The following is a 24,915-nucleotide window of genomic DNA, read 5'->3' on the forward strand; positions in this document are numbered from 1 at the left end:
CTTCAGGTATAAACACAGATTACCTAAACACAATCTGCTTTAGGTCATCGACTTTAGATAGTCTTTAATTAATATTATGTATTAGATGTATTATGAACATTTATAAGGATTGTAAATAGGTTTTTGAGCTCTTTTTCCTATTATGCTTTAGATTAACATTAGAATAATATAATACTGTGATTACTAACCAAATTAAATTAAAATTGTAAAATAGAAAATGATCAGTAGATCAGTAGCTATTAAAATAGATATAAGATGTATTGTGAACATAATTTCGTAATAATAAAAAGCATTTAAAAATCAAAAAAAAATATCGTGATATGGAGATTTCTAATGATTTTTTCTTTTACTTTATTTTTTTACATACTTTATGTATTTGTACATACATATGTATATGTACGTGAACTACTTAAAAAATACGATCATGGTCCAAGATACAATGGTACTTGCAACGGATTCATCAGATTAATTTCACACCCAGTGTTGTCATTCTCGATTCTTTCCAGTCTTTCAATAAAATTCTCTTCGTCCCTTGCGGACGACAAGTCAACTAAAAACTGATCTAAAAGAGGTTCAAAGTGATTTCCTTCCTTTGTGACTGGACAAATAGCTTCAAATTTATACATTCTATTGTTTTCGTTCACATGGTTATCTGGTAAAGAATCCGTTGTATAATTTTCATAGTGATCCTGAAAAAAATTATGATTTCTCGTTAAATTTAAATTCATATAATTCTGTATGGTAAAATTACTTTGATGGATAGCTAAATAAATTGGAATTGAAAAAATAAATAAACAAATAAAAAAACTTAAAATAACAGCTGATGTAGTTAGTAGATTTATAATATAATATAATATACTATTCACCTCCATTATAACGACAAACAAAATTATTTTCTTTTGTAGAGCTGCGCAATTTGCAACAATTGCGTACACATCATTTTTTGAATATTTACGAAATTCATACGGGCCGGGAAACTTTTTTGATATTACGAAAACACCAATCATCTCATACGAAGGTGCATTTGTCAGAAATATGTCAGATGTCAATCTGTTGAAAATTTATGTTTAAATATCAATTTTAATGTCATAGTAAGAATTTGTATCAACTGACTTACTGTTTAGATAGAAATTCGTCGAATGTCTTGGAGTCATTATGTTCACAGACTTCCAGTCGATTGTATTTGATACTTTCAATGATTTTCGTCTTCCGTTCATTATTCAAATTGATTTCCGAGTCGATTAAAACGAAAGCCTTTCCTCTGGGAATATCGAAGTTTGCCATGATGTTTCTAAATTTATTGGGGAATAAATGTCATACTTATATAATGTATGTACATACATACCTGTTATCAATTTTTGATAAGATATGAAAATATGTTCAGACTATGTCTGATGATCGGCTTTCGTGGCCATACGACCCACTATTTGGCCGATATATTTTTGTGCTGGCCACCCTGACAGCCAACACAAATTGACAGGGTAAACTGACTACTAGTCAAATGTGAACCTGTCACAGGACAACTGGTCGCTCTAGATCGGTCACTCGTGATCATCCGTCACGCTAAAACTGGTCACGAGAAAACTGGTCACACCCAAAAATTAAAAATTGGTCACACAAACAAAAATATTCTCAAATACTTTTTATTTACGAAATTTTTATTATTATCGACTAGACATATGTTCGAGCCAAAGGCCCTCGTGGCCGTGGCCGTGGCCGTTGTTTGTGGTCTTCGCGAAGAGTTCGCGGGCATCTTATCAGAGTCAGCCATCTGACGCTCTCTAGCCTCTAGCCTCTAGCCACGCCGACAATGTTGGCAATCGCTTTTGCGTTCATTTCACTTTGACAGTTCGTATGTCAAATCACAAATCTTAATTCACCGCGTTAAATGTACCGCAGGGAGGTCTATGAAAACACTGATTGTGTACTAACACTAAGAGGATCCTTTATTTATGTTCACTTGTTACAATAGTAATTATATGTAAAAAAGAAGATCGTTTTCGTTTCTCAGCTTCGGAGCCAATGGGACGTTGCCATCGTCTTCATCTTTAATGTGGACGGTATCTAAAAGTGAATTCGTCATTTTATAATGAACTTGTTACATCTCATCCACATAAATAAATCGTCGGTAACATTATTTGTTTATCTTTGTTACATTGTATAACATTTTCTATATGTCATCTATATATTATAATATATTCAATTATATTACATATTAGGTTAGTAATCATCTATATATTATAATATACAAATGATTAATAACCAAATAAAATAAAATTGTAAAATAGAAAATGATCAGTAGATCAGTAGCTATTAAAATAGATATAATATGTATTGTGAACATAATTTCGTAATAATAAAAAGCATTTAAAAATCAAACCAAATAATATACATATATTCAAGAATATGTTTATGTATAATGTGTTGAAAACATAATAAATCATTGTATTTACTGTGCGTAAAAGGTTTTTTTTTTAATTTTTCTCGTGACCAGTTTTAGCGTGTGACTAGTTTTCTCGTGACCAGTTTTAGCGTGACGGATGATCACGAGTGACCGATCTAGAGCGACCAGTTGTCCTGTGACAGGTTCACATTTGACTAGTAATCACCGAACCAATTGACAGTTCTCGACTACGGTTTGGCGCGTAAACACCCCGGTGTATACGGGGCCCACCTCGCCACCGAAATCACCAGCTAGAGGCTGGTGAGGGTTGTGACGATACTTGGAGGCCAGCTCCAGTATCCAGGTCTGTCTTCGTCCAGAAGGCAGACAACTGAGCTACGCGTGGCTAACCTCAAAAGGCACGCGTGGTTACTTTGTTTACTCCCCCCCCCCCTTGTCCCTCTGCTTGATCTATGTATAATTTATACATATAAAATACAGTCGCCATACAAACAGACTTACAACCTGTTGTCATTATATTCTCCCGTCCCCTTTTCCACATCACGCATCCCACGCACACTACGAAGGAGAAAGGGACAGAGCAGAGCAGCCGACATCAGCAGAGACCAGACCACCGACGACGAAGGAAGGCACCTTGAGGAAACCAGCCCCGCCCACGCTTACCACGAGCTATCTCACAAACCGACTTCGGGGGTGCTCTCGAGTTGAACATCCCTGGAGTCTGTACTAAATATATCAATAGAAGTTTTGCGAAAAATATCGGGTGTCCAAAAATTATTTTTTTAATACATGGTGACCTTCAAAAGCAACGAAAAGAAATCGCGTTATTTATATATTTTTTCAAATTTTTATGCTAATTCTATGTACATCCCAAAAAAAAAAATTTGGATGTGAGCAATCTATGATTTTATCTATGTATTTGGGGAATACAAGAAATGTCAAATAAAAAATTCGATAATGACGCACATAAATACATATAACGGCTATAAGAACGTTTTCGTTTAATTTTGGATTTTCAGCAAGACAAAAGTTTTACATCTGGTGTTCGGGTTTTATTCAAAAAAATTTATTACTTAAAATCACTATGCATATATTTTCTAAATATCGAGAAGACAAATATTATTTAAAAGGTCAAAATAAATATTGTTTTAAAAAAAATTACCAATTTCGGCTTATGTACACAAAAAAAATACAGATATAAATTTTCAACCCGACACATTTTTTACTTTTCTAAGAGGAAAAAAGCCTACTTCCGGTTTATGAAATTTGTTCTTTTGAAAACGGCACACATATCTAAAGGGTTGAAACTAGTAGTAGAAGAAAAAGTGTAAGCTGCCAATTCTGGTTGACGGATATTCATTAAATTTGATGTATTACTTGGTATTAAGCTTAAACTTCTACATAAATATGAAATTTCTGTTCAATATGCCGAAGGGTTTTGGGGAAAAACTCAAAAAACCTTTATTCTCTAGAATAAAAATAATACTTTTGGTTAAAGTAAAAATATAAAAAAACTTATACAATTTATCAAACCTACATATATGTAAAAAAGTTTCAGTCCAATCCGTTGAGACAATTGAATCAAAAAGCGTTAAAAAAAAGCGATAAAACAAAATATATTACGCCGCTACAAAAATCGCGCGCGCGGCCTCCTGTCGAAAATTTAAAAAGGAAAATTGCCGTACAGAAAACAGCCCAAATATTGCTCAGCAAATGCTTTTTTTACGAGATTTTTATTATTATCGACTAGATATATGAACTTCGCGGGTGACCGTCACCGCACCGACAGTAAAAAATCTAAAATGTTCGTTTATCATGCATACATATGAAAAACGGTTAGTATATATATATATATATATATATATATATAGGAAATCCGCTGGGTAGTAGGGAGGATTGCAGGAGAGAGAGACAAGTAAAAGCGATCTCAATTCAATCTTATACGTTTATTTGAGAACATTACTCGATGCGCATACGCACCCGGTCGCGTCAAGGCGCGACTCTACTGTCGCCCCTGGACAAGGTTCGGGAGCACCAACCTTAACATTAATACATATGTGTATAATACCAACTGTTCGGCATGAGCCACATCATTATACATAATTATAATCATTTTATATTAATATCCTACATATATGTATATCAGTGGCGTGCGGTAAAACTCTTTCTCCCTCCGTCGGACATCCTCACTTAATTTGCGCGAGCAGGATACAAGAGGAACAGGCTTTTCCTCCCGTATCCAGCGCGCGCACATTAAACAAGCCTGTATGACAAAAAGAGAGATAATTTCACCGCATGCCACTGATATATATTATGGGGGATGAACGAATGAGACGGCTGGCATGTTAATGCACGTGTTTTATTTATGACAGCCGAAGGCAGAGTGAGTAGCCGCTCTCCGAACCCAGCCGAGTTGGTCCCCACTCGCAGGAAGGTGACCAAACTCGACCATGTCGTATAGCGAGCCGCCACAATATTATATATATACATAATACCGTTTACCATGCACCCTTTTTTTTGATCTTTCGATTTTCGCTTTCTGATATTTGCTTTTTCGATCTTTTGACTTTCGGTGCCGTGAGGTAGACCCGAATTTCACATGTCGATACGAACATACGAGTCCGTAACGTCATTTCAAATTTGATATTTATTTTGAACTAGTTGAACCCGACATACGTTGCAATGCCACAATAACGCATGTAATTCCGTTCCCGTTCCCATTTGTCGGAAAAACGCAGACAGTGAACACATTTGAAATAATTCAATTGTTTGTTTTATGGGGGATGAACGAATGAGACGACTGGCATGTTAATGCACGTGTTTATTATATGACAGCTAAAGGCAGAGTGAGTAGTGGCTCTCCGAACCCAGCCGAGTTGGTCCCCACTCGCAGGAAGGCAACCAAACTCGACCATGTCGTGTAAGCGAGCCGCCACAGTTTATTTCACCTAACAACGCAGGTCATGACATGACATGGTCATGCGTTGCAATGACACTCATTCCCGTTTTTCCCGTTTTTGGGTGATTTTTTTCACAGTAATCTTCCCGGACATGCATACGACAAATCCTGAAAGTTGTGCCACACTAATGCTTCCGTTCCCTTCTTGTCGGAAAAACGTAGACAGCGAACACGTTGGTTGCGACGCGAAAACATTTGAAATTATAACGTTGCAAAGACAATCATTCCCGTTTTTGGGCGATTTTTTTTTTCACAGCAATCTGCCCGGATATGCATTCAACAAATCCTGAAAGTTCCATCGTAATCGGTCCAGTGGTTTAGGAGCCTATTCGAGACACACACACAGACATTAATTTATATATATATATATATATATATATATAGATTATATATTTGGAAAATAAGGCAATAGATGTTACGTGATCGAGATACATATTAGTGAGTTGCGCGAGATCGCTTTTTGCGAAATAATCCGTTTACCGGCAAAAATATGTAAACGTCAATGGACGCGTTGCGTGTGCGTTGAGACCGCGTCAACAGCGGCGCGTCCTGTCAGCGGGCGGCCGCAGCCCTCGCCCGCCGGCCCGCCGGCCCGCTGCCCCGCCCCCCCCTTCGGCCCCCGGCCCCCTCCGCCGACATGGAGCTGCCGCACCCGCCCAAAGGTGAGTCCCCCACTACCCCCGCCCCGCCCCACTACCCCCGCCCCGCCCCACATAACCTCACCTTCGCCTCACGCCCGCGCTTTGCCGTTGCAGACACTGACCTGCGCAACATCATCGACAAGCTGGCCCAGTTCGTGGCCAGGAACGGGCCCGAGTTCGAGCAGATGACCAAGTCCAAGCAGAAGAACAACCCCAAGTTCAGCTTCCTCTACGGCGGGGACCACTTCAACTACTACCAGTACAAAGTCACCACCGAACAAGCCAGTCAGTATCATTTCCCTACCACCTTTACACTTCTACTTTCGACACATATACTTCGCACTCCACTCGAACCTACTCTTTCTCTTACAATATATATCTGAAAAGATGAGACTCGTTTCCCGTGCCCTTTAACCTACTCAATGTTTTCTTACCCCAATGAGTCCACTATTTATGCTTTAACCCTCCCCCGAGTGCTGACGTCTTTTCTGTTGAAAGCCCACCACGCTGAAAATTTAGCACTAGAATTATAATATTTAGAAATCCAATAGAAAGCAGGTATAATTTATTTATTTATTCTAAACAGACCACTGTGGCATAACAGGAATTCCTAAAGCGCCACAATGGTCAAAAAATATAAAACACAAAAACAAAATAACAATTAAACATAAACATAAATACATCCATACATAAACATAAAAAATAGCATTTAATAATAACAGATAAAGTAAAAATATCAAATAAAATATAGCATAAGGAATGCCTTGCACCTACAGCCAGTTTCAATAAATATGTAAGAAACAACTACAAATACAAAACATCCCTGTAAGGCAGCGGTTTCCAAACTTTATGCTACTACGCCTCCCTAAAAAAAAAATTTTTTTTGGCCGCGCCTCCCCACCTTTTATTTTTTAATAGATATAATAATATAGACACGTTTTAAATAATAAACCTTTATTTAAAAAAAAAATACTTAACCCTACAATAGACAGAATAATAAAAAGGTTTTGCTATAACATAAATTTATACAAACACGTATATTTATTTTTATAATAAACTACATCTAACACATCAAAATTTAATGCGACGGATGTTGTTGTTTGTTGGCACAAAGTTTATCAAATCTTGGGGGCAATATGGAGAGTGCCACTCGTAACTCCTTTTCGACTATTAACCTGGCTCGATATTTGGTTTTCATTGCAGCTAGTGCCGAAAAGCCCGTTTCGCATAAATAAGATGTTACAAACGGTAGAAGCACTTGCATTGCTTTGCAATACAAAGATTCATACTCTCCACTAAGATTCATCCAAAATTTAATTATGGTTTCATTTTAAAACTTTTGTTTTAGTGAACTATCGCATGATAATTCTATCAATTTTTCATTTTCGATGGTTGTCAGTTCGAATTCGTCTTCTTCATTGTAATTAAATGGATTCTGTATCCACAAAAACTTTGAGAAATCAAGGTCTTTGAAATAATTGGAAAAATGCAGCACTAAACCATCCAAGTGGTCAATAAAAAGATTTTTACTTGCTTCAATATTGGCTGTGGCCCAGAAATCTTTGGAAAGTGAAAACATATCCAACTCATTCTTTTGTAAATTTGATTTCCATAACTTCAACTTTTTAATGAAAGCTTTTACTTTGTCTTTTTGAACAAATGGATGTATTTGTGATCCCTGCATTGATTTATTTAAACCGCTCAATTTTCCAAAAATTTCAACCAAATAGGCAAGTTTAACAATAAAATTGTCGTTCGTCCACAAATGTGCCTCTTCATGTTGGTTTTCTTCGAGAAAGGTTGCTATTTCTTCTTTGAGTTCAAACACCCTTTGAATCATTTTTGCACGAGATAGCCAGCGAACTTCACAATAATACAAAAGTGAGGTATAATTAGCTTCCATATCAGCACACAGCTTTGCGAACAGCCTTGCTCTCAAAGGACTGTTCTTAATGTAGTTTATAATTTTTATAACTTTTGTAAAAATGCTGTTCAGTTCCTCGCTCATATTTTTTGACACTAGAGCTGCTCTGTGAAGCATACAGTGCGTCCAGATAGCATGTGGTGCTTTCTTTTTGACCAATGCTTGAAGACCTGCTTTGTGTCCGGACATTGAGTGAGCTCCGTCGGTACACAGTCCAACGCAATTATTCCACTTTATGTCGTTTTCTTCAAAAAAACTGTCTATTATATTAAAAATTTCAATGGATGTGGTCTTCCCAAGAATGGGTTTGCAAAATAATATATCTTCTAATATATTATTATCCGCGACATATCGAACATATGCAATTAAATGGGCATCTTTAGCTATATCAGTTGCCTCATCTACTTGTATTGCGAATTTTGAAGTACAAAGCCGAGAAACTAATTGATACAAAATATCTTCAGATATATCATTGATTCTCCTTCCGACTGTATTATCAGCTAGTGGAATTTGTCTCAACTGTTTTGCATACGATTCGCCGAACATTATTCGAACCATATTGTTACGTACGCCGTGGATTGAGCGAATTGTACTTAGACCAACGGATATCTGTTATCAGATTAACTAAATGCATGCACTTACTTCCAAAGATTATATCTGGACTCTAAGTGCATTTAGGCTAAACAATGACCGATATTAGTTATTTCTCAGAATCGGTACGGGGAGACCCAATATCGGGGAAATACATATCCGAATACGTGACTATACAGTAGGTAAACAGATTAATCGTCCTGAGAGATCTACCCCTTATAAGGCGGTACGTAGGCGATATCAGGTCATTCTGGACTTAGCAGTGACACTGCGTGTATCTCCTTAATCATCAATAACTGCTGTGAAACGACTGTTGGCCTTTTACTTGGATCCTCCACCCACCCCTACGCAACAATATCAACAGCTGCTGGTAAAAGTAGGGTTTCTCCTATTATATGTGCTTTCTTACATTTTGCGATTCGGTAAGAGACATGGTACGAAGCCAATAATGCGTTTGGTGTAACTGAAAGTATTTTTTTGAACGTTTGCTTCTGAATATTTATCTCATCCAATTTTCTTTGAAAAAATTCTATGGGCTTTTCAACGTATTCAGAATGTAGAGTTTCTAGGTGCCGTTTTAATTTGACTGGTCTCATACTATCTGAAGCCAAAACTTTCGAACACAACAAACACATTGGTTTTTCCAAACCATCTATAATAACACTTGTGAATCCTAATGATAAATACGATGAACTGTATAGTCTTTTCTTCGAAGCTTTATCTCCTTGTCCTTTTTTGATTTTATTTCCACTTGTATAAGCATCAGTATCTTCATTATTGTCGACTTTTCTCTTGTAACCACTCAAAAATTTATCCATTCAGCTGAAAAATATTTTATTGATATAATTTAAAATAAATAATAATGAAATGTAATTATAAAAATATATTAACTATTATTTCGATGAACTGTATCGTCTTTTCTTCAAAGCTTAATCTCCTTGTTCTTTTTTGCTTTTATTCCCACTTATATAAGCATCAGTATCTTCATTATTGTCGACTTTTCTCTTGTAATCACTCAAAAATTTATCCATTCGGCTAAAAAATATTTTATTGATATAATTTAAACAAATAATAATGAAATGTAATTATAAAAATATACTAACTATTATTTTCAGAAAGAAATCACGATAAAAACAATATCACATCCCGACAATACGCTTCAGTTGACACTTCAGCCACGAGTGACTTTTAAATTTGAGGTTATTGTTTCATGCAACTAGCGGTCGTTTTGTGCATTACCGAAAAAGAGCGTTTGCAAAGGCGCGATTTTTAAAATCTTCCTCTCCGGATATTTTTTTATAGGAATTAAATGTAGATATAAAAATGAAAGAAAAAATAAAAATAAACATTCATGCATTGAATTTTTACTGTTAAGCTACGATATGAAGTTTTATTTATTTGTAGATATTATGGTATGAAAATTATTTTTTTATAAAAGTTTTGGCGCCTCCCCTGGCAATAGTCCGCGCCTCCCCAGGGAGGCGCGCCTCCCAGTTTGGAAACCGCTGCTGTAAGGCCCAAATGGAAGAGAGTTAATCAAAATTTCACTCATAAATCACAATCAATCATGAAAACAATGATGAGCGCAGACTACCAGATAAATGGGTTAGAGTAATTTCCGACAATTTACGCTCACTAAGGTGGAAAATATCACATTCAGTCTCGGCAGCAACGATTTCATTAAGAAGTCGGATAGCTCTTGGAATAGGAGCCATTCGAAAAAGGACTGTGTGGGCAGGAGGTAATAATTAATAATAATTGTAGCTAATCCAAACCAGCCCTAGATAACTACTGCCGAGGATTTCGAGTTTTGTAAAGGTGTGTTTAGACTCTCTAATATATCTTGCAACTATATAAAATAAACAAAACAAGGCTATTAACCTTTTGAGTAGTGAGTTAATTTGAACACCAGAAACGTCTCAGGAGTGAGTTTTTTTTTCGGAATCAACTGACTTGAAAAATCCGAGCGAACACTCTTATTTTGTGGGAAGTTTTAAAGTTGACATATTTCGCTCGATTATATTATTGATTTATTGCCCGGCGGGGTTTTGCCTTGCATCTGGAACCAAATTCTCTCGAAAATAAATCGATAATTTTACGCTAAATTACTTTTATGAGGGTCAAATGAAATAAATTCAGTCAGAGGTTTCAATGTTATTCGTTCGGAACATATTTTATAGTTTTTACATGTGGAAAATATTACTTTAGAAAAAAAATTGTCATCATGTTCAGTCATAAAAATTTAACTGGCTTTCACGCCTCGTAAAATTTGGTTTCTCTATTCGAATACAAAAATATATATACACAAGAGTGAAAGAGAAACCTCAGCAACACTTGGAAAAAAACGAGATGCAAATATGTCGAACAATGAGGGAGGTAGAGTATTTTGAGTGATTGAACGTGTCAAACCGTACGAGTACGGTCGTACTCTGGCGGGGCCATTTTACTTTCCACGTACCCTTACGGTCGTACTCAAAGGGTTAATGAATGTACTTTTTCAACGCTAGTTCCATCTTCTTCATTGTTGCTAAAATGTAATGCTCACAATCTAAATGCCAAGCCACAAGCTAAAATATCATCGAGGAGTTCTGCTATGGTTATAAATTCAGACATTCCGGCGTAAACCAATCTTTATAAACGTTGACACGGATTACACAACCCATGTTCAATGCTACCTGGAAATGCTTAGCGGGTTGTATTCTTGTTTACTTTGTACATGCTCAAAATACAACGCCTATTGGCGTTTTAAAGCCCGTGGCAAAACTCCGATCGGCGTTGGTCAGCATTCAAAGGGGTAAAATGTAATACTCTGGAACATACCCGGTATTTCTGTACATTTTTGTGTACCTTTGCAGTCTTTAGCTGTTGTTTCGTTTCCCTAAAATGTCTCCTAATGCTCAACAGATCGTTTTCACTCGGTGATATGAAATTTCACAGCCAAGAATTGACTTTCTTTTACACTTTTTTAAATTTGTTCTATTTTCAATATAGTATTGAAGCAGTCTTCTGGCCGAAGGGATGTCGTATTTCCAGCGGCGAGTCCTCAATATGGAATGCCTCCGGCTCCAGGGCCGACGTTGCCGTCACCCGGCAGTGACACGGCACCCACGATCCAACCGAATCTCTCACAGTGGCTGACTAGGCAGCTCTTGCCGGATCCTCCTCCCGGTATGTCCCCAGCGGCCTTCACGGCTACGGCCATAGACGCGATAGTGACTCAGCAGTCGGCGTTTCAAGAGCAGATCAAACAATCGGAGGCGAACTTGAATGCGCAGCACGCTGTCTTGATCCAACAGCAACAGACTCAGATGGAGGAAACCGTGGCGACAGCCCAGAGCGAGATGATCCAACGATTGGCTGCCGAGTCTAACATAACGTTGAGCGAATTCGACGGGATTTTACAGCCTATAATTGATTCTTGTACCAAAGATAGTATTTCGACGGGTAATTTTTTTTACACAGTAGATTTATACTTGTTTTTTATCTGTTTTTAACTGTTTTTTTTTTTTCATTTTCAGGGAAAGGTTGGATTTTGAGTCACGCTATGACGCACGAGTCCGGTCTGTTGATTGCTCAGTACCTGTTAAAAAAAGTCATAACTCCCGGTGCCGCTTTTACGCATAAGCTTCATATTATTTATTTAGTCAATGACGTTTTGCACCATTGGTAATCTATACTTCAATTTTTGTATCGGAATGTGTGTCGTGTAACATTGAAACGGTTTCAATTCTTTTTTCTTTATATGTATTAATGTTTGTTTTTCTTTCAGTGCTAGGAAAAATGCTGACGATTTGAAGAAATCTCTAGAGTCTGTCGTAGTTCCAATGTTTTGTAACGCAACTATAGGTATATCATACATACTAGTATATAATACATACTAGTGAAAATATCCTGCTCTGCTTGTAGTTCAGTCATGTCAATCTATTTATCAGCAGTATTTACTCATATACGATTTTTTGGTAATTTAATAAGCCTTAACTATGCTCCAGTAAGTAAAAAGCGTGATTTTTTTTGTCGCTCAGAATGTTCAGAAATGATGATTGCAAATGTTTTTCCGCCATTATTAAAAGAATTTCGTAAACCTCCAGCTAGGAATCTCAGAGCAGAGCTATATATTTTCGCTGTATAATAAATGTACAATATACGAATAGTTTGTACTATTTTTATTTCAGATATAATTTTTTATATTGTGTATTTTATTGTTTACAGCCATAACAGAAGAACAAGAAAATAAACTAAACAAATTATTAAAATTATGGGAATCGAAGAGTAATTACTTTGATCAATCGGTTATAGAAAAAATGAAAGATCCCACAAATTCATACCAAGAATACACGGCCAGTCTAATATCACAGTATGCACACCTAATCACGCCATTGACCCAACAGACAAAAACCACATTCGAAAAGTTCGAACGAATACCATACATATACAACATATTATAATTACCACATATTACATTTCAAATACAACTTGATCGTTTTGAAACTTCAGCTATCAGAAACAGCACCAAGCGTTCGTGACGCACACGCTCCAACAGATCCAACAGTTGGAGATGCAGAAGCAGATGATGGAGCAGCAGCAGCAGCAGATGAACATGTCCCAAATGCCACCGCCGGAACAAAACAACATCCCGCCACCGAACCAAATGCAACAGCAATTTGGACCGGTAACGCCGTTCACCGATCCTATGTTCAACCAACCTCCAAACCAGATGCCGCCGTACGACCAGCCTAGCTTCTGCAACAACAACCAACCTCTATTTCCTCAAGGAGGCAACGAACCACCTCAAATACCAAGCTACGGTTCGACTAACGGCACCGATGTGGTTCGTTACGACTTTGATCCGACGTACGGCGCCAACAACAACACCACCAGCTCGACAAACAACGGTGAAGAAGTTTCGCACATAAATCTGTCACAGCCTCCTCCGGGCTTCTTCGAAGGCAGTCTGCCGCCGTCGTTTCAGAACGGTCTGCCCGATTTGTCCAAGCCGCCGCCTGGTTTCGCGTCTGCAACAACACCAGAAATTTGTGCCGATGATCTCTTGCCGTCTGTGCCGTATTTCGAATTGCCCGCTGGTCTGATGGTGCCGCTTATTATGGTTAGTGGTCGTTGCAGGCCAATGTATGTAGAGTTTCGGAAGGGCTTTGATTTGATTTGATGGTGTTTTCAGTTGGAAGATAGCGAGTATAAGTCTTTGGATCCGGATTCTATTAAATTGCCACCTCCGGCTCCACCGTCTGATAGGCTGTTGGCGGCCGTCAAAGCCTTCTATGCAGCCCCCAATCACACCACACCTCAGGATAGGTATTTTGAACATGCTTATTTTTTTATTTATTAATATTTTGACGATGTTTTTTTCGTTTGTGAGGTTTATTGTTGTTGTGTAAATGAAAAGTTGATGTAAAATTCAATTATACTGCGTCTTCAGAGTACTAAAGCGAAAAGTACTGTAAAGACACAAGTTTTAAAGCACTTTCGTTAGCGTTTAATGATGAATTTTCGTAACTTCAACGATTTAGAATACTAAAGCAGGCATTGCATCTATTGCCCATATATATGTTAGCCGGATATTATGACAATGGTCTAAGTCATATACGTATGTATATCCTGGTGTGAATCCAGTGCCGGCCTTACACCTAGAAAAATATATTAAAAACGGGCTACCATCCTCATTTTTCTGGGCTTGGGAACGGCAGCAAAGTTGTTAACAATATTTTCCAACCCCAGGTGAAGTTAAAAATAAATAAATAAAATGATATTTTAAGCTGAAAAATCAAGATTTTCAGCGATATCATTTTCAATAGATAAGAGTTCCAAAACTGGAAAGTCTATTTTGTGACAATATAGACCGGAGATAAGTTTTAATTAATTTAAGTTTCAAAAAACTACGTTCACCACATGCTACAGTTTCAGGCATTGTCAGCATAATTCGTATTGCAACCCGAATGCTCGGATATATTATTTGTAAATTATGCCGTTTTATAAAATTTAATACAGTAAGTGGATTAATTTTACCATGAACTTTATTTGGAAAAAAATGGCTTTTTAATTGATAAGTTCGTTACTAATAATATTTTAATTCGCGGTGAATTTAATTTGAAGATCGGCTCTTTCCGGTAGATTGTTTACAAAATACAAAAAAAATCCATGTCCTCGAATATTCGTCCAGCTGTTCGAATTTTTCTTTGATTGATACTCATGATGTATCTATGGGAAAATTAATAAATTCGACCTCTAACTGTTTTTTGATGACAAACGATGGCCTCGTTTGTATGTATTTTCGTCAAATTGCAGTATCATGCGTATGATTCTTTTTAATATTTGCATATTTAAAAACATGGGTAATTATTCAAGCAATTTCATGGGTCCATCAATCTTTCATTTCATTTTGAACACCTCAATTGACTTAAACCGTTGTCATAATAAGAGAATGTTGAATTTCATAGAATGTCCAAACTTTTAAAGCCTTTTCTACTTTTGTTTTTTGCAATGTTAACACTTTAGGGACCGCGCGATTACCATAGAAACTTACGCCAAATACCGCAATTTTTTTGCGAAAATCGGCAAATACGAATGGTTTTACTAAAAACTTTGTAACTTTTAAACCAATAGACATATATGTATAAAATTTTCAGGAAATGTTTTCATGACCATAATGGATCGAGGGATGTCTTTCATTCATTGGTTATTAACCCCTTGCCTGCCGTCTAACCAATAGCATTTCATAAATTTTCGATCAATATTTTTAAAACCATATATTTTTTTTCTTAAATCTTGTTATTATTATTACATAAACTGTCTTTATGTATAATCAGAATGACCATTTGCGTATGTTTAATTTTTATAATGAAAAAAATGTTAAATATAAAATTATGATCCATGATCGATTTTTTATGAGTTTATAAAAACGTCTTCACTAATTAAATGCACTATATTTATTATAAAACTACGAAAAAAACACTAATATTTTATATTTCTGATATAATTTTCCTCTAAAAGCGTATCATCTCCTGTATTCTCCGTGATCGATTTTTTATGATTTTTTAAAAACGTTTACACTAATTGAATGCACTATATTTATTATAAAACTACGAAAAAAACACTAATATTTTATATTTCTGATATAATTTTCCTCTAAAAGCGTATCATCTCCTGTATTCTCCGTGATCGATTTTTTATGAGTTTATAAAAACGTTTACACTAATTGAATGCACTATATTTAAAAATAACTATATTTATTATAAAACTACGAAAAAAACACAAATATTTTATATTTTTGAAATAATAATCGCTCGAGTAAAAGTTACCGAAATGCTATTCGCGCGATGGTTCATTGGATTTTTTCAAATATTTTTGTGCCTTCAGGATCAAGTTGAAAAGTCATCCATGGATAACAAACCATACTATATGGAAATATCGAATAACTTGCATTCAATGCATAGTGAATAGTCGAAGAAACAACGAAAACACATTTATATAAATGGTGCAGGCCGACTGTAAGGGTGGGTCATAGCATGTGTTTCGGAATTCCGAATTCTGACACGTTTGTAACACATAATTCACATAGTTTATAGTATAGGGGTGTGTATTACTGGACCTTCCAAGAACTTGATAGATATTCTGATGGGAAAAATTTTTATATAATCGATTGTGTATCGATCGATTTTTAAACTCTCGATTTATCATATATATATGTATAATATATACTCGGGTATATACCCCGAATTAATTTCATTTTTTTTTTTCAATAAAAATCAAACTCAATTTTTTTTCTTTAATTTAAAATAAATTATACAAATTAAATAAATCATACATTATCGACAACTCTGTCATCTTTCGGCTAAATCATAAATTCCTTTGTCGTAAAATCCTCCTGGTTTAGATACAAAATAGTTGGGAAGAGCTGATTTCACTTCGTTTGCAGAGTTAAATTTTTTTCCTTCAAAATATGTTCCATCGACCGAAACGAATGGTGATCCGATACAATAATGCGACTAAACCAAGGGCTTCGATTTTTTTCACACTAGTCAATTTTGTAATGGGAGAGTGGGCGTAAATAGACGATACTTTTGTCTATTCACAGTGCTCTTTAGACACAGATGTGTCGTTGAATAATTCTTCGACATTATCGGATGCGCTGTATGTATGATAAAATTAAAAAAATTTCATGTTTCAGTATTTAAAAACACGAAATTTCAAAATGATTGACATCTCCCGAAAATAGTGAAACTTACATATATTTTATCATTAATTGATTTTTCGTATATATATCTAGACATCTCTTGATAATTTTTCGAAGCATAAATGGAATACCCATATTTTTTTTGTTGGCAAAGTTGCATGTATTTGAGAACGCCTATGTGGCGTCCGCGGGCGCTAATGCATGAACTATGCAGGACGCCAATGTGGCGTCCGCGGTCCCTAAAGTGTTAAAATTTGACAAGTTACATTTTATTAATTTTGCAACCATTGTCATAATAAGAGACACATAAATATGTAGACCAGCACATCACTGATATCACATGTGTATATACTATTTATGTTTAAATTTTTTTAGACATGCATATATAATATGATGGCTCATATAGTTTTATTTATTTTTATGATTAAAAATCTCTCACAATATCGAAGTAGTTTTGAAAATCGAAAAAAAAAAGAATATAAATTCGTTTATATAAATAATATTAATTTTCATGCATTACTCTTGTAGTGATGGTTGGGAAAAGTTAGGACTTTATGAGTATTACAGAGCGAAAAATTCGGCGAGAAAGCAAAAAGAGGAGGATATAAAAGGCGGAAGTAGGCAAAAATCTCGTTCACCTTCGCCGATCCAACTCGACCATTTCCTAATAAGAAGCGCACCGATGAGACGTTACAGGTTAGAAACTCACATGCACATATTTTTCTCAAGATCCAACATTCGCTCATTAATATTTTAAACACTTCATTGTTTTAGATCTAAAAGCCGTAGCCAAAGCCGAGAACGAGAAAGATCAAGATCGAAATCGCCCTCTTACAGGGTACGATCTCAGTCACCGGAGCGAGAACATCCGGCAAGTCGGAGAGGAAACCGTAGAGGTCGTCGCAATTCGCCGCAACCCTCGCCGTCTCGTTCTCCCGGCCGTCCTTACAACAGACGAGGCAGTCCCGAGCCGGACGTCCACGGAGGAGCCGACGAACACCACCTGAGCCGGAACGACAGACCGCTAAATAGATCTCCCGTTCCACCAGGAGCACCGTAAATATCCACGATATGTCAATATTTCGATCTTTAAGCACATTTAAAAATCGGCACTCGTTGCAGGGATGAGCGTGAAGGCATTATAAATGAATTAGATTCTACGAATAAAGGACACCAGATGCTGAGGAAGATGGGATGGACTCAAGGGGCTGGCCTGGGAGCCACTGGCCAAGGAATCACAGCACCCGTCAGCGCCAATCCTGCTCGTGATAAAGATCAAAATCAAGGTTGATACAAATCCTCGGATGTTTTTAATTTTTTTAATGTGATTCTTTTTTATTTGTTTTTTTTTTCGTTTCAGATATTAATATGAGTGACCCGTATGAAAATTTTAGGAAGAATAAAGGAGCCGCTTTTATTACACGGATGAAAGAAAGAGCGCTCGAAAGGTCGTCATAGGTTTATGCAATTCTAATTGTAAATTGTGCATCACAATAGAAAACTTGTCGCATCCCTCTGCTTGTCCGTGTCCGATTGGATTGGATCGTTAGTCAGGAGTTGAGTTGTTCAAAATGGCGTCTCTCTACTTTCGATTCGATTGTCGGATCATGCACGAGCATAGTTACAGTAATTATGAATCAATTTGTCAACATTTGTTTAAAAATTAAATAAATAGAAAAAATACGCATGTACATATATTGTTAAATATTTTTATTAAAAATTAAAATAATATAAAAAAATACACGTGTTCCTTATAATTTAACGCATACATATGTATTTCTATACATACGATTAGGTTAGGAGGCAGTTGAGGTTATTTTTTTATGTATTCGAGGACATTGAGCATTAATGAAGCAAGTTTGGATGAAGAAGCAAGTTTAATAAATATATAAAAATAATACCTTCATACAATCACTAAAATAAATCTGAAAAGGTTGATTTGTTAACCTTTTTTAATTTTGCATATGTGATGAGATTTCAAAGCATTCAAACCAGTTTGAATTAAGCATTTCGATGATAGAAATGCTATATTACTTGGGTTGATATTTTAACCCTTTAGTGCTGACATCTTTTCTGAAAATTTGGCCAACATTTCCAACTAGAATTATTTATAAATCCAATAGAAAGCAAGTATAAAAACTGTAGCTAAACCAAACAAACTCTAGATAACTACCGCTGAAGATTTCGAGTTTTATAAAAGTGTGTTTAGACTAATATATCTTGCAACAATATAAAACAAATATATTAATGAATGTATTTTTCCAAAACTAGTTCCGTCTTCTTTATTGTTGTTAAAATGTAATGCTCACAATCTAAATACAAAGTTGCAATCTAAAATACTCAGCAGTTAGGGATTTCCATCAAGAAATTCTGCTATGGTTATAAATTCACAAATTCCGGCGTAAACCAGTCTTTATAAACATTGACACGGATTATACGAGCCATGTTCAATGCATTCTTTTTCAATGCTACCTGGAAAGGCTTAGCGGGTAGTATTGTTGTTTATTTTTTACAAAAAACAACGCCTATCGGCGTTGGTCAGCATTCAAAGGGTTAAAGGGTCACAGATCTGACCATATGTTACATTACGAATATCATAAATCGAACAAGCTGATAAAATGTGCCAGCAAATTTATGGCCCAAGTTGAAAAAAAAGCTATAGCCAGATCACAGTTCATATGAATCTTTATAATTATCTTGAAACTCTTTTAACTTATCCAAACACTCAGTGTAATCGTCCTGCTCCAAACCTTCCTCCTTGAATTTGTGAAACCTGCCCAATTTAATCCTCCTCGCTTCGATAGACAGACTATTCATCGTATCATACATAAAATTGCCGTTGTGTAAACCGGCAATTACCGGCACCCTTTCGACGCAATCATCATCATCGACAAACTCCTTAACGAAACCGTCACAGTTTAAATCCTTACTGAACAACTTCGGATATGGCATTTTAACTTCCATTCCGTGCGGTGACGACGTAACATGTGTCACCGACGCGTACTGCTTGCACTGGAAGAACATTTCAAACATTTCCTTGACGCTGTTACAACGGTACGCAGCCATTTTGATCTGCTCATCGGCGTCTTTCAGCGGCCTCTTCAACCGACTCTCCGGGATACCTCGCACAGTGACATGCTGGAACACCTTCTCGCTGGCGATTTCACACCGCGGAGTCAGCGAAGTCCACAGTGGCGAATTCAGGCTGTCGAGATGTTCGATCAGATCGTGCTTCTGGTGCATGTACAGCGGCAGGCCCAAACTAGCCGCAGCCATCTTCCTACCGTAGCCGGTCATATCAGCACACAGGTCCGGCAAAGAGAAACCGTCGCATTTCAATCTATACCCGAGTGATATGGTATCGAGCGCTGATGCTATAATAGCTGAAGTGTGATAGTATAATTCAGAATTGAAGTTAACATTGTAAAATTCTCTATTTTTTCCAGGTCTACGCCAGCCGTTTTCTCCGCAAGACATCGGAACTAACAATGAAGTGTTTTCGAAGAGGCTCGTCAGCGTCAACGCCAAGTTGATGGTTCTAATGGAGTCTTTCTTGTTCGAGACGTCTATTTGTTTGTCATCTTGAGGATTGTTGTCTGGGAAATGTGAGGCAATTAACGGTACGGCGTATATGGTTTTGCTCGGATATTCATCGGATAAATATTGGATGCAGTCGTTGGCAAGTCCGGCAAAGCCGTCGGTAGCGTCCAGTGTGATTTGGAATCCTTGACAGTTGTCGCACTCTTCGGCATACCGTCGAATATTATCCGTGAAGTCTTCGGAAAATTTCGACGTCTTCCAAGCGTTTGAACCCGAATGGAATACTTCAAAGGGCACCTGTAAGGTTATACATTGTGAATAATCAATGGTAATGAGAAATAAAAATAATCTAATTAGGGGCGCAAGCTATAGATTTAAATTCTATAATGTATCAATTCATCAATCAAAAAATTGACAATTGAAGGTTATTTACTGTTTTAATTTAAATCTAATACAGTTATGATGAAATAAAGGAGAGTTCAGGAGAACCATGATTTATTAATGATCCACAATTTTTATGTAATTCGATAACGATTTCGCAACTTCGAAGTATGAAAGAACTTTCCGGTACATCTAATATACATATTATAATAAAGTATTCAGCAAACCAACCTCAGAATCGTCGTGTTTATATTCATTGACCAGTGAAACAGTCCTGCGATGAAACCTCGGAAATAAATAATCGGTCCAAGTGGTCACCTTGGATTCGAAGTCAAAGCTACTAATGTCGATGTCGTCGGCGACTTCATTATCGATGTATTTCAAGTAGTCGTTCTTCTCCAGCGGAGGTTCGCGAGTCGTCTCCACGTTGGACCATTCTGATTCCGCGGAGTCGGTGGTGGAGAGAGGATCCGGGGCGAGGCCTCCGGTGGTGGGCAGAGAGCCGAGGCCTCCGCGGAGTTCAGCCAACAGAAGTCTCGGAGTGTAGGTGGTTTTGCCTGCACTGGTGACTCCCTCGCGATACAGGACATCGTGGTTCACGTCCGTGCTCTTCTTGCCCGTGTAGTCGAAGCTCAGCTCTTGAATGTTCCAAAAGTGAGAGCCTACGAAGTTGGCGTAGTGGCCGAACTGCAGTGAGATTACCTCTCGACAGCCGCTCATCTTTCCCAAAGTATAATTTGATCGTATTCACCGCTGGTACTGGATTTTTGAAACTTTTAGGTCATGTTCGGTGACGTCTCAACTAAACACTCTGCATGTAAACATAACCTCGCGCGCAATCTGACAATTTAACTCGTGCACACTTTAACAGCCTTTTGCACGGCCTTGTACTTCTTTAAAATATTTTTATCGGTAAGCGGACTATTTCGGACATTGCGATCGCGCACACAATAATCGTTGCCGCGATATATATATATATATATATATATATATATATATATATATATATATATATATATTATATATATAGGATCCGGATGTGAAGGATTCCAAGTGAAACGCAGATTAAGTCAGAACTATGTATTTATTAACACATATCTTCGGGCTTGTTCTCCAACAAGTGACCATAACAACACGCATCCGGTCTTTCCCATGCATACCACACACACTTCATCCCTAGCAGTTTGGCAAACCATACATACGGCTCGGCTCGTTTAAAAATCATTCCTACATTTCGGTCATTCCTGACTGTCATTCGCCCTCGGATGACATTCTTTGTCTTTTATATTTTTACAGCATTTCATCTCACATTCTTTTACATTTCATCTTCTACTCTATACAATGTATCATCTTACATTCTTTTAAAACATTTCCTCTATCATCCTCAACAATGTTTCATCTCACATTCTTTTACATTTCATCTTCCCCTCTATACAATGTATCATCTTACATTCTTTTAAAACATTTCCTCTATCATCCTCAACAATGTTTAATCTTCCATTCCATAAAATCATCTTATATTCTTCTAAACATGCTTTCAATTGTCACAATTACAATTTAAATCACAATTACAATCATCATAACAACTACATTTCAATACACTTATACATCAATCATTTTACAATTTACATAACAATTACAATTATAACAAATTAATCGTTACACATTTCACTACAAATCAATTTTTACATTTCAACACAATTCAATCTTCAATAAAGTTACACATCACAATTAAAATTTAAAATTATTTCAAGCAATACAAAACAGAAAGGTATCACAATTACAATTTAAAATTATTTCAAGCAATACAAAACATTAAAATCAATACCTTTACAATGACAAGTTAAATCTTTACATCGGAAACAATCACATTTTAAAACATTACTAGAATTAGCAATAAAACATTAAAATCAATACCTTTACAATGACAAAAGTTAAATCTTTACATCGGAAACAATCACATTTTAAAACATTACTAGAAATACATTTCAATACAGTTATCTTATATTCTTCTAAGCATGTAACCAAATTAAAGCATTATTCAATGTACAAAGTACTTCCCAAAAAATACTAGAATAAGCAATAAAACATTACACCTTTCAATCATCAAATTACAAGTAACGCACACTTCACTTCCATCGGTACAACTTAAATGCTATCCAATGCCCGCGGCGATTCTCCGTGACCGTTCGACGAATCCGCCGTCGCCACACAGATTTCCTGTTAGTAATTTACCATAAATGAAGTCAACACATATTGGTTCTGGCTCACTGATACATCCAGTAAGTCTTTTCTCAATCCATGGTCCTATTTTCTTTTCCATTGAAGTAACATCAATCCGACTACAACCGAGCTTGAAAGTGAATACAGTGTCTTTTGGTGTTGAAATTTTGAATGGGTCCCTTAATCCTTCTTTTGATTTAGCCATATCTTTCTCTTTGTCTTTATGTTTCTCCTTTTCTTTATTCTCATCTTCAGAATTCTTCAAATGACTATAATCCTTAGATCCTTTTCTAAATTGATCATCGGGTGGTTCATCTGTATTTGAAGACGGTATGTCTCCGTAGTCCCAAAGTCTTCTTCTTTGCAATCCATCACCGTCCATACTTCCATCAGCCAGGTTCACACCTCCATCAGCCATGTTCGCATCGTCCTCTTCATTATTGGAAACAATGAGTTCTGCTTGAGCAGACATCTCTCGTGAAGCCCGTTGCTGCAAAGGTCTTTTACATGCCTGTTGCCACACTTCCTTACGATCCCTCATCTCTTGCTCTTTTTTTCTCCTCGGCAGACTCCGTTCTAAGTTAACCTCCATCAAAACACACGGTTTTTTTTACAAATTTCACAACGGATTCTGTTATGGGGCTACCCAACAGGGCGGCACCCGGGATACTGACTTATTTTCTTATTTCTTCTTGTATTGGAATACTGACTGGTTCTCTTATTTCTTCTTGTGATTTAGTCATATCTGTTTCACCCGTGTCTAGTCGCACTGAAGAAGCGTCTAAAGTAGTTTGAGACGGCGATGCTGCAGGCTGTGTACCGTTTGACATCTTTGGTGTTTCACCGGCCCCACTTGAATCGGAGTCAATGGGCTCTGCTTGAGCAAGCATTTCTCGTTCTTCAAAGACGAGCTCTTCGTCATCCCACTGGAACTCTTCTATCAGCTTCTGCTTAAGGATAGTCCATGATCTAATTATCCCTTCTGAATCCAGGAACATTCTCGCTGTTCCTACGCAATATACTCTCCCGTAGACCAGTTGCTGCAGGGGCGTCCAGTGGAAGAACTTCGCAAATTCTTCCATGTGCTCAATCCACTGGCTGATTGGCACACCGCCGATCCCCTTAAACCGTGGCGCGTAAGTCTCGAATTTGTCTCTGTCAAAATATGGCACTTCGTCTTCTTCTTCCTCTTCATCCTCGTCGTCATCATCTTCGTCTAAGTCCGCGAACCTCTGCATCTCCACGACAGTTAGCCGACGTACAACTGACGCTGACAATGGCGTTATCGTCTTGGATATCATCATCGTCGTGTGGCGTGTTCGCTGACGTGACGCCACCGGCGTCGTCTTTATGCTCGTACGCGTCATCGCGCGTCCTAACCTCAACTGTCAAAACTCCGCGTCGTCGTCTGACCGCTTCTGGCTGTCACTGGAATGTCTTCGGGCATCCCGTACAAAGCCCCCAAATATAGGATCCGGATGTGAAGGATTCCAAGTGAAACGCAGATTAAGTCAGAACTATGTATTTATTAACACATATCTTCGGGCTTGTTCTCCAACAAGTGACCATAACAACACGCATCCGGTCTTTCCCATGCATACCACACACACTTTATCCCTAGTAGTTTGGCAAACCATACATACGGCTCGGCTCGTTTAAAAATCATTCCTACATATATATATATATATATATATATATATATATATATATATATATATATATATATATATATATATATATATATATATATATATATATATATATATATACATATATATATATATATATATATATATATATATATATATATATATATATATATATATATATATATATATATATATATATATATATATATATATATATATATATTAAATAAAAAATAACAATTAAAAAATAAATATGATAAGATATGATAGAAAAATTCAAAAATGTTTTGGAAAAAAAAATCACGAATATAAAAATAAAGACAATACCAATTAAAATTTATTAAAACTCAACATGGAGCATATTTCTACGGATTCTTTTTTGAGATTTGTGTGACGATCGGTTACAATTATATTG

At 36.7% G+C, this 24,915-nt stretch overlaps 4 protein-coding genes across 5 annotated transcripts; 1 reads left to right on the forward strand and 3 right to left on the reverse strand.

Moving 5' to 3' along the window:
• Positions 1 to 208: 208 nt before the first annotated feature.
• LOC143914835 (uncharacterized) lies at positions 209 to 2,024 on the reverse strand. Its single transcript, XM_077435203.1, has 3 exons — positions 1,118 to 2,024; positions 867 to 1,050; positions 209 to 689 (listed from the first exon to the last, which is right to left on the reverse strand). Exons 1-3 carry the CDS (start codon positions 1,282 to 1,284, stop codon positions 423 to 425), a joined length of 618 nt encoding a protein of 205 aa, XP_077291329.1. The 5' UTR covers positions 1,285 to 2,024; the 3' UTR covers positions 209 to 422.
• A 3,756-nt stretch (positions 2,025 to 5,780) lies between these two features.
• Positions 5,781 to 18,422, forward strand: scaf6 (SR-related CTD associated factor 6). 2 transcript variants are annotated; one of them, XM_077435205.1, is made up of 12 exons: positions 5,781 to 6,025; positions 6,119 to 6,289; positions 11,511 to 11,963; positions 12,038 to 12,185; positions 12,289 to 12,365; positions 12,729 to 12,927; positions 13,014 to 13,623; positions 13,696 to 13,829; positions 17,275 to 17,403; positions 17,482 to 17,763; positions 17,830 to 17,993; positions 18,068 to 18,422. In XM_077435205.1, exons 1-12 carry the CDS (start codon positions 6,001 to 6,003, stop codon positions 18,163 to 18,165), a joined length of 2,490 nt encoding a protein of 829 aa, XP_077291331.1. In that variant the 5' UTR covers positions 5,781 to 6,000; the 3' UTR covers positions 18,166 to 18,422. The 2 variants fall into 2 exon arrangements, with proteins under 2 accessions (XP_077291331.1, XP_077291330.1); XM_077435204.1 differs by having other exon boundaries at positions 5,865 to 6,025; positions 17,236 to 17,403.
• Positions 6,946 to 9,702, reverse strand: LOC143914839 (zinc finger BED domain-containing protein 5-like). Its single transcript, XM_077435209.1, has 3 exons — positions 9,623 to 9,702; positions 9,411 to 9,554; positions 6,946 to 9,341 (listed from the first exon to the last, which is right to left on the reverse strand). Exon 3 carries the CDS (start codon positions 8,484 to 8,486, stop codon positions 7,335 to 7,337), a length of 1,152 nt encoding a protein of 383 aa, XP_077291335.1. The 5' UTR covers positions 8,487 to 9,341; positions 9,411 to 9,554; positions 9,623 to 9,702; the 3' UTR covers positions 6,946 to 7,334.
• Positions 18,410 to 21,470, reverse strand: mst (misato mitochondrial distribution and morphology regulator). The gene is made up of 2 exons (XM_077435206.1): positions 20,860 to 21,470; positions 18,410 to 20,544 (listed from the first exon to the last, which is right to left on the reverse strand). Exons 1-2 carry the CDS (start codon positions 21,346 to 21,348, stop codon positions 19,375 to 19,377), a joined length of 1,659 nt encoding a protein of 552 aa, XP_077291332.1. The 5' UTR covers positions 21,349 to 21,470; the 3' UTR covers positions 18,410 to 19,374.
• Between the last annotated feature and the right edge of the window lie 3,445 nt (positions 21,471 to 24,915).

Source organism: Arctopsyche grandis, chromosome 7 (genome assembly GCF_051622035.1).
Source record: "Arctopsyche grandis isolate Sample6627 chromosome 7, ASM5162203v2, whole genome shotgun sequence".
NCBI lineage: Eukaryota > Metazoa > Arthropoda > Insecta > Trichoptera > Hydropsychidae > Arctopsyche > Arctopsyche grandis.